Raw genomic sequence first — 10,896 nt, 5'->3', positions numbered from 1 at the left:
ATAGAAATATTGTCTTTCGATAAAGCTTTTAAAAACCTCCGCTCTTTACGTCTCTGGTTTTTATATATAAAATTGTATGTAGTAAAATTTCATATAATATGTAAATCAGGAAGATATCTGTATTATATCTAAATAATGAAGAAATTAGTCATCACGATAGATCACACAAAAAATATTTGTAGGTAAACACATCTTCCCATTACAGTGGGTCACAGCTGTCGTTAAATTGTAAAAAGTCATATACAGTGTGACCCACTTAAGAGCGGGACACCCCTGTAAAATTTTTATTTGTGGTTCGATTTTGATCATTTTTTTATATGTTGTAGGGCATCAAAAACTCTATTTTGTGACAAGTTCTTGTTACGCTCGCTTAAAATCTAAGGTCTACTTTGCCCCTTTCTTATGACGAAATTTTAAGAAAAGACATTAGGGAATTTTTTATTTTAAATTTAGCTTCAGTAATAACTTTAGAATTATTCAAAATGGCTGTATTTCAAATTTCGTTAAAAAATGTTTATCCATAAAAAAGTTGTAGAACAATTAAATTTTATTTAATTTAAATTAATTAATGATTCAATGTGAAAAAAAAATTGTAACGAAAAGAGATTTAATTCATTTTAAAAAACACTTGCTTCGATTAAGCTACCGTTCAACTGGATACATTTCTCGTATCTTCTTCTAGTATTACTCATTACTTTTCTGAGAGATAAGGGAGTAATTTCTTCACAGGCGCGTCTCAACCTTATGCATAGTTCTTCTCTATTTCTGGGGCGGTTTTTATATACTTTTTGCCCAAGAGTACCCCACAAAAAGAAATCTAAAGGGGTCAGGTCCGGTGATCTGGGTGGCCATTGTATTAATGGACTATTCCGTCCGATCCATTGATTGGGAAAGTTTGTATTTAGCCACTGCCGAACAATTTTCGCGTTATGTATAGGACTTCCATCAAGTTGAAAGTACATGTTACTTGTGTATAATAGTGGAAGATTGTCAATCGCATTGGATAATTCATTTCTCAATAGTTCTAAAAAACTTGCAGAATTCATATTGCCCTCAAGAAAAAATGGACCGATAAGTTTGTCATAGATTATTCCACACCAAACATTTACTTTTTGGGAATATTGACTTTTGCAGTTGATAATCCAGCGTGGATTATATATGTATATATATATGTACATTCAATTCAGTCAAATTTCCTTAGCATCTTTTATCAGAGGTGATTTTCTACTATTCCTGCTATTTTCACCAGATACAGTTTTTTCATCTTCAGGAATATCCTGAGATTTCATTTTACCACAAACTTTTAAGCTACTGCCGGCATACAATTGGGAATTTTAATTTAAAAAAAAACATATTTATTAAGGTATTTAATAAAAAAAACTGTATAAGAAAGGCATTGTATTAAAATTTTAGACCAACATGAGATATTTAAAGATATGCACTTCTCTGAACCACTGTACGTGTTGTCGACCGTCATAGATATGTATTACTGCTTGCAATTTTTAGATTTTTGTGTGGCTTATCGTGATGATTAACTTCTTCATTATTTAAATTAGTATAGTGCCTGGTACTTCCGAAATTATTGTATGAAAGACAATTATTTTTTCCTCCTTCCGGTTTTTTGTGCTTTCTGAACATCATATGCTTTACATTTTCACTAAAACATCTCGGAACGATATTCCAGATATTAGATTATCTATGTATCGACCAGTTTCATGGTCTAACTCTTTACAGGATTTCCATACCGTACGGCTCTGTGTTTATGTCAATCTTGTTCAAATTTCAGGAAACGTAAAGAAAACTTAAATCTCTTGAATTCTTAATAAATTAATAGCCAATATGGGTTATTAGATTGCAGATGTAAAATCGACATATTGATTGGTTTTATGGTTTAACTATTTTGCCTTTAAGTTTTGAAACAGCACGCCTCCGTGAGCACGTAAATACTGCTACAGATTTTACGAAACGTATAGATTAATCTTCACGTATTAAACTGACATTATCTTTGAAGTTAACGTTACGTGTAAAGCATAAGAAAAACTGAAATCTAATTAGATCATCCTGATCATGCAATAATAAATTGCGAAAGGTCAGTGGTATTAAACTAGACTTTTGGCTTTTTCTGCTCCTTTCCCCACTTAAACAACACCATTATGAATTCACGGTTCATTTCCTTGAGAAATTCATGTGCAGCAGGCCTTTACGCTCACATAAATATTGCTGTAATGATAATGAGTGAAAAAAATACTATTATTGGGTTGTCCACAAAGTCATTGCATATTTCACAATGTAAACGAAAGATCATTTTTTTTCTCACTAAAAATGATAACTTTATTCAAGTATGCGTTGTCCGTTTGGTTCAATAACATTTCTCCATCTTTGGGGCAATTTCATGATACCAGGCTCATAAAAATAGTACGGTCTTTTTGGTAACAAACGGGCCCAAATACTTTTTTACTTTTTTATCATCTGCGAAGGTTTTTCCATTAAGGGCATTTTGCAGCGATCCAATCAGTTTATAATCCGATAATGTTATGTCTGGGGAATAAGGTGGAGGTGGCAAAACATCCCATTTAAGTCATAAACAATTTTTGGCGGGTGATCAAACTTGTACGCGGTTTAGCATTATCTTGATGAAACATAACACCTTCAGGAGTTATCAATCCTGAGCCCTTTTATCGCTATCCAATTTATCTAGTTGATGACACCTTTGTAATCCCACCAGACGGATAACATAACTTTTCTTTGGTGAATACCCGCTTTTGGAGTATCTTGAGCTGACTCATTACGCCTGCTCCAAGATCTTCTACGTACGACATTGTTATAGACAATCCATTTTTCGTCACCTATTATGCGTTTCAAAAACAGGTAGTTTTCTTCTCGTTTATAGAGTACCTTAAGTTCTTATGGTATCCATGCATCGAGTTTACTAATGCATCGAATCTCTTTCAAATGATTTACATCTTGATTGAATTTCATTGGTTGAATACATTTAGGTTGTCAGCAATCTCCTGTATGGTTAATCGATGATTTGATTCTTCAAAGCCTTCATTTTGTCTGCATCAACTTCGCTTAGCCTTAGCCTTCCTGAGTGCATCGAATATTTGACATCAAAATTGCCAGATTGAAATTTGACACTACCGAAGTTTTAACATTGCTGTCAAATGACATACAACAAATTGACAGATCCAAATGAAATTAGCACAATTTAAGACAGTTAAACCCAGTAAATGGAAAAATACGCAATGACTATGAACAACTTAATACATTTTTTATACGACTCATAGACGTATTTACAGTAGTTTCCAGTATAAATAACATTAATTGAATAATATGATATTTGAAAAATGTATATTTTTTTTATTCTTTCTCTTTAAAACTTTATTTTCTACGCTTCTGGGGTTTTACGTTTCTTCTGTTCTTCTATGCAAATGTATTTCGTAATAACAAATAACAAACCTTTGTTTAGTTTGTTACCTTTCTTTAAATTAAATTGTGGTGTTTTTTATTTCTAAAAACGAGCAAAATTGTAAGAGAACTTGGAGAGTGTAAGTGACTATTTTAGACATTAAGACATGCAATAATTTGGAAATAGAGACCTTAAATTGATACGCTTATGAATCGAATGCGATTTTGTAAATTAACTTAATCCTAACATGATTTTTGTGTATAAAATAGCAAAGTCGTAGAAATTTGACGAAAGTCTGTCTAAAATTATACGAAACCAATACAAATGTGAACTAAATATGGCAAATAATATATTTGAATTTGAAATTAACCAATAAAAGTACAGAAAGCGCTCTAGTCGGTTTCAAAACCCCTATGAGTCACCACGTAGCTCATAGTGGACTTACATAATTAAGGAAAATATACCACAAACCGATCTAGGATCAGAGTTTCCAAGGCTTTTAACACGATTGAGGTAAAGAGTTCTCTAAATGTAATAAATTTGTCTTAATTAAAGCCCAAACTATACAAGTTTAATTAATTCTATTAGGAGTATAAATTCCATGAAACCTTTAAGTTCTTAATGCACTTATCAGCCCCTTAATAGTTTGATTTTGAGGCCTAAAATTATCTTATTTGTTTCCTTACTTTATTCTTATTTCAACTTTCTTGCCTTCTTGCTTCAATTCTCTCTTTACCTCACATTTTTCTTTACTATTTAATCAAAAACTGGACATTTTATTCGTAATACAGAGTGTTTCCAGAACACAGGGCGCGAAGTTAAGAGGACATTCCTTCCCATCAATAAAAGTTACTTTAAACATATGTATGTATATTCAAAATCGCTTCATTTCCGAAATACAGGGTGTTTAAAGAACAACTCTGGTGTTTTCGAAAAGGTTTCGCACTCATTTCGAAAAATATTAGATTTATGTATCCTAGTTGGTGGTATACATGTTAAAACATTTTTGTAGGTTTTATACTACTAAATACAAGGGACAGAGAAGTTGTAGTTTTAGTTGTATTCGAAATAGATACGGAAAATGCAGATTCTTTTGGGCCCTACTATTATAGTATAAAATTCCGACAGGCAAGCCTCGTGGGCTCGCTCCGGAAATACCTGGATGAACTCTATTTGAATCAGCCCTAAGAACTTTTTTCCAAATAGCAAAAAACCATGTTTTTTACTTAAACTTCAACATAGTGTTTTTCAGAAATAAACTCATTCCATATATATGTATGTTCATACGAACTTGTTCATCTCATTTTGACCCACAGAATCTTCCCTTGACTTTGCGCCGATGTTTAGGTATAATCCAATAATCCAATTCCAAACGTTGTTATAATTATTCACGAAACATAGCAATCAAAACAATAACGAGTATACTTATTATACCTACTAATCCCATGCCTACCTACCTTAATTCGAAACACGTCACTGCCGTTTTAGATACAAAGAAACGAACCCATTTTTAAGACTTTTTCGTACGTTGTACCGTTTTTTGTACATTTTATATAATATATTTGTAATGTGTATATATCTGCTGTATTATTATAATTTATTACGTAATTGTATTGAAGGCGACTCAAAAGAAATGTCCATATAATTTTATCGTTGTTGTCGTATTAACCGTATGAATGCCAATTTTGTACGTAAAAGTTACCAGTGCAACCAAGTATGTGTACAAAACTTTGTTCCTTTTTAAGGTTTTTAAATTTATTGATATAATAGAGCTATCCTTTCTATTCGAGACGTATAGTATAAAGTCACATATAAACGACTCACTTTTTGTATTTATTTTATGTTTTGTGAAATTTTTGTATATTTTTTTTGGTAAGGCCGTAAAAAGTCAGATCAAATTTACACTCGATGTGATATGTAGTATATTTTGACGGAAGCGGACGAGACTATTATAATTGTACAAACAAATTACTAGAAACTATTATAGAGAATGTTACCATTTTATTGGCCACTCCCAATTCTCCTCTGCCGCAGCAAGATCGGTCTGCATAAAGGAGTTATATTTTGTGATCCAGTTTGTTGCAAAATATGCCACAGTCATTATAATGTAAATCTGATAATTATTAATAACGTAAGCTGTACTTATTATTTGTCTGTTTTTATTTTCTTTTTTTGCGAAAGCAATGGAAGGTCTTACGCGTCTGATGCCTCAGACGACTTACCAGATGTATTTATTATACATCGCTTTGAGTTACCGTTATTCTTTATTAAAGTAAGGTTATCTGAAGCTTGTTTATTAGTGAATAAAGCAAATTATTGAAATAATTGACTGTGTTTTTTTTTAATAGTTTAATCGATTATTTATAACTAAAAATTAACTTATAGTTATACTTATTATTATTTGCCAGCTTCCATTAAATAGCTCTATTTTCTTCCAATTATAGGCGCATATAGCGAGCAGAGTTATATGGATTAATCGGGCCCGTATGGTTTAAGCACTCGTATTCTAAATAGCGAAAAAATCACATTCCTTATTATAATACAATATACTGCGGCATGTGATTATTTCAGTTAAAAAAAAGTGTTGGAGGTTTATTAATATCTTACCCGATGAATTATCATACTCTGGCTCTATTTCCGAGTAAATAATATCATTGGGAGCATTATTCTTCTGTGAATTTTCGACAAATGTTATAACTGTCGCTACTTTGCTACTTTGAATTGATAATCTTTGCTGTCCTTCAATCCTTGTCTGATCCTGGAATGATTCTTTCTCTCTTTTAGTGAACCGGAAAAGATTTCTCATAAAATTGCTAGCTACGAGATACAAAATCAGTTGTTAAAGATAATATTATACGATATTAACATAACAAATACAATTATCAAAATAAAATATGTGTATTTATCAATCACATAACGATGTTATTTTAAATTGGTAGTTTTATCGTATTTCTGATGTAGATGACTTATCAAATATTTTATGAAGATTCGTCGCCTTTTTACTTCCAAAAATAGACTCTTGACATGGTACTCGTTTTAAGTTGTTTTTTTCTAGTAAAGCAATTGACTTTGTCAGTTTTAACGTAACTATTACTTAGTAAGTTCGAAAAAAATTAAAATTTACAAGGACGATTTGTTTTGTATGGCCGAAAATTAATTTTCAAAAAGTTTTGAATAATTTCAAAAAATATTCAATTAAATTTACCAAAATTAAAAGATCTCGTATAAAAATGTGAACTGTGGTGAATTCCAATACCTTTCAAAAAACCTTTTTTTCACATTTTTTTTCAAAAAGAAATAATACGCTTTGTTGAAAGGTATTGAACCGACAATTTAAAATACCTAATAGTACAAGGGGTATCAGCCCATTTTCAGCCATATTAGTGCCGAAAATACGAAGATACCACCGGATTACATGGCAAAAACTGTATCAGAATACATTGTTAACTATCTCTATCTTTAGGATAGATAGAGTAAATCAATACATAAAGATCATTAAATATAGAAATTTTAAGACTCTCTGGGTCTACGAAAACAATATGACCATGTCTTTTCTGCCATTGTCAATCTTCTTTTAGAAACAGGAAAACCGACAAGTAACGGGAATATTAGAAACTGTTTGCCGAACAGAGATGATTTGGGAACCGGTTTCTAAAGCTGCGTCTGTAGCCTCGTCCGTATTTTATTTGCCGTGGAGTTCTGTGTAATGTTCACTGTTTAACGAAATGTTCAGAAGCTTTAGGCAGCTTTGATGCCCACATTCTGCTTTATCTTGTAAATACCTGGAACACATCCAACGTTTCTACCTCCAACCCAACCATTTTTCCTTATGTAGTAACATCCAACTGCAATAATACTAATCACAACCAGAACAATACAACCGATAATTATCGCAAGCAGCAATACGTTTACTATATTGCAGTTATCCCCAGGGTCGCACAGTTTAAGCCCGGTACACTCCTCACACTCTAGAAGCAGCTAAATTAATTACCGTTTCATGAATTTGATAGACAAACCCACTCTCCAAACAACGAATTCCGGCCCATCCAGGGCTATATATGCAAGTACCATTATTATGGTTGCAAAACCCAGTCGAACAATGGCATCTTTGAATACAGTTTTTTCCCCAAAAGCCTTTCGGGCATTTTTGGGAGCAATCTGACTTAATCCAACCGTCGTTACATATACAGGTGCCACTTATATGGTTACAAGTTTCATTACTATTCTGACAGTTGCATTTTAACCCACAGTATTCTCCATAATATCCATTTAGACAAGGTTTGTCGCACCTGCAAATACATTTGGTTATCGAGGAAAAAAATTAAAATTCCAAAAAAACACAGACTGATCACTTTTCCGCAATTCAACTTAACCTATATTAAAGTTAACTATATCCTGAACAAACCTCCTCAACTTAACAAGAAGTTTTTAGCGAAAAAAATGCGTTTTTATTTCATTACGTCTAGTGTTTGAAAAATATATTGGAAATAAGTGCGCACAATTTTGCATATGGTGTCTCGAGGAGTTAATTTGGATTTTTTCATTCCAAAGAGGAGATTTTACAACCAAACATTTGGAGAACCATTAGGGAATAGACCTTGGATATATTTAAATATCAGAGAGAAAACCAATTAAAGTGAGCTGAGTAAACCCACTTGACAGTGGTGTAGCACAATATTTAACCATTCTAATTGTCATCAGTAAAACTCGCCAGTGTATAAGACTGGAAACTTACGAATATCCTGTGTAACCCGGATGGCACTGGCAGCTACCAGTCACATGATGGCAATACCCATTTTCGCATTTGCATTTCTCAGTACAATTGATGCCGTAAGTTCCCGAGACACATTGGTCCTCGCAAAAGTTGCCAGTAAAACCTGGATTGCAATGACAATTACCATTGAATGGGTCGCAGTGAGCTTGAACGGGGCAATCGCAGATGTTACTGCAATTCTGACCATAGCGTCCATTAGGACAAGCTAAATATGCACTATTGAACCATACATAAAACTCTCATAGGCCTCTACACTTACTAATATCACAGTTCTCTCCTCCAAAACCTTGGTTACATTGACATTTATTGGGAGCAATACAATTACCATTGAAACAGCCATTATTACATTCAGGTACGCAAAGATTTTCCGCTAAATTTTTACTATATCCTTCACAGCAATCCATAATTTCTTTCCATCTAATTATATGTTGAACTTTTTTCACTGTTCGATTTTCTATTTTCACACAGGTAGAGGAATTTTCTGGACAAATCCTTTCGTCATATGGGAATTCGTCTACAACTACTTGTTCCTCAGGATAACTGGATATAGACATATTTATTTATTAATTTATTTAAGTACAAGTGTCTATACTTACTTTACTATCTTGAGACACATGTTATCGCCCTCCAATTTGGCTAATGATGTAAATATATTTAATGCGAGTAGCGCAAACGAACCAAGCAGCGGGATTCCCATTGCGCTTTTAAGATTACGGACGTGATATATCTCCAACAATTATAACAGTTATTTGTATCTCTGGAGCCTTTATGATTACAAAGAAAATTGGTTAAAATAACTAAATTATCGAAGAATGGCCATAGTTCTTGTATATGTAGCATTTCTAAGGACAAAATCAGAAATACTTTTGCAAGTACAGAATTCGTTTTCACTGTAAAATTTGCTTACGGTAAGCACACTTAAGGTGCAAATAAGTGAAAGCTACAAATAATAGAGGAACAGGGAAAAGAATGAGTACCTACCTGCACAGGCTCCCTGTGATTTTAAGCACATTAACTGCACTTCCTAGAACACTGAAATCACAAACCTTTCTACGAACTTACACTTATCTTATCAATTTTAAGGCGTGTCATATAATCCGACTAAGATGTGAGGCATAGAATAATGTGACACATGCAGGGGATTCCAAAAACTATTGGTATTGGGTTCCATAAGACAAAAAAAATAGAGCGATTCAGCTAAACTTGCGTTATACAAAAGTTGCTTGTTTTCATCCTGCAATATGTGAAAAGAACTAGAATTGTACATCTTCAGAACGTTCAATTACGTCGTTCTCATGATGACCTTGCCAAAATTTACCGTACACCTCAAGAACAACAATCAGAACATCCCCTTTTAATTTATAGTACAACCCCCACCTTTCCTCGATATTATACTCTCATGCCCGATCGTGAGTTCGGCAACATCCAACGACATTTTTCCAATTACGTCGTTCTCGTTGACCTGTGAAAACTCACCTGTAAACAACAATTAACAACAATAAAGACTTTCCCGTTTAAAATTGAATCACATCTTACCCCGATCTTCTATTTCCATCACCCCATTCTGTGCGCGGGGTCACCAACGGCGGTATATCTTCACTCAGAGGAGCTCCCCCAACAAGGCCCTAGACCTTACATCCTATTGCAGTTTCCCATATCAAGCCTCAGTTGAATGTGGCGGTTTAAGATGAGAGAGCACGGATGAAGACTTCGTTTTACTTAGCCTTGCGGGAGGAACATACCTCCGAGCACCTCAACTTCGACATTTACCACAAAACGAAAAAAAAGTCTGTAGCGACACCCACTACAACGCACGATACTACTACATGACAGTTGCACGACCTGCACTTTCGCTCACAAAATATTAGTTTCACGATACCCTTTTTCAGGCAGCAAATATTAGCTACACGACATCCACGTTGTCACTAAATGTCAACTACTTTAGCGATGTATTTCACGAATCTTTGGACGAAAAGAATGTTCAATTACCCCGATATTAACTCCAGATTACAAATACATATTTCGTTTGTCACCAGGCTAACATTCGACTTAATCACTTAAGAAACGATATCGATACAAAAATATACAAAAAATTTTACAGCCTGTCTTTCGCAAAAATACTAGACACGTAAATTGGATGATAATGATACAATAGCTTCCAAATATTCAAAAAACTTTACCACTTTTTTGCAAGCGTACAGCTCACCGATTAAATCACGGTAACGATACGCGAAACAATTTTAAAAAACCATAGCTTCAAAAATTTTGCATCACCTTGATTCTTCAATATTTTATTGCGTGGTGCAAAAAATGTATGAACTATTTATTAATTAGTGAATTTTGATTAAAAATCAATTCGTTTTTACCATATTTACTTTACTATTAAATTTTCAACGATAAAAACAATTCTTAAAGGCAAAAAAAGAACATTTTCATTCAACATTTTTAAAGCAAAAAAAAATTAACAATGTGTACTTCCGCCCCTGACATCACTACAAGCTTGAAGGTGTCACTGCATGCTTTGAACAAAGTTAACTATACGATCTTAATGAACATGCTGCCGTTCTTCTGCAGCAGCAATATCAAGCTCCTGAATGGTTCTGGGAGAATTTCTTCGAAAATTCATAGCTCTTGAGAGCATATCCCAAGTATGTTCGTTCGTATCAGGAGACGGAGCATGCCAATTTAAACGATTGATTCCCTCATTTTCAAG

At 33.5% G+C, this 10,896-nt stretch overlaps 1 protein-coding gene across 1 annotated transcript; it reads right to left on the bottom strand.

The window, feature by feature from the left end:
- Positions 1–5,182: 5,182 nt before the first annotated feature.
- On the bottom strand, positions 5,183–9,235 carry LOC136411308 (protein draper-like). Its single transcript, XM_066393824.1, has 8 exons — positions 9,165–9,235; positions 8,780–8,947; positions 8,443–8,723; positions 8,145–8,388; positions 7,430–7,698; positions 7,192–7,377; positions 6,017–6,226; positions 5,183–5,915 (listed from the first exon to the last, which is right to left on the bottom strand). The coding sequence occupies exons 2-8, from the start codon at positions 8,878–8,880 to the stop codon at positions 5,848–5,850; spliced, it is 1,359 nt and encodes a 452-aa protein (XP_066249921.1). The 5' UTR covers positions 8,881–8,947; positions 9,165–9,235; the 3' UTR covers positions 5,183–5,847.
- Between the last annotated feature and the right edge of the window lie 1,661 nt (positions 9,236–10,896).

This window comes from Euwallacea similis, chromosome 1 (genome assembly GCF_039881205.1).
Source record: "Euwallacea similis isolate ESF13 chromosome 1, ESF131.1, whole genome shotgun sequence".
Classification (NCBI taxonomy): Eukaryota; Metazoa; Arthropoda; class Insecta; order Coleoptera; family Curculionidae; genus Euwallacea; species Euwallacea similis.
Note: the sequence above shows the minus strand (reverse complement) of the source record. Positions and strands in the feature narration are given on the sequence as shown.

Excerpts from the sequence above, each read along its gene's own strand:
- LOC136411308 (XM_066393824.1), bottom strand. The coding sequence starts at position 8,880 with ATGGGAATCCCGCTGCTTGGTTCGTTTGCGCTACTCGCATTAAATATA. Across the intron at positions 7,699-8,144 it reads CCGGGTTACACAGGATATTC|GTGCGACAAACCTTGTCTAA; the intron begins GTAAGTTTCCAG and ends ATGTATTTGCAG. Across the intron at positions 5,916-6,016 it reads AGAGTATGATAATTCATCGG|AATACGAGTGCTTAAACCAT; the intron begins GTAAGATATTAA and ends TTCGCTATTTAG.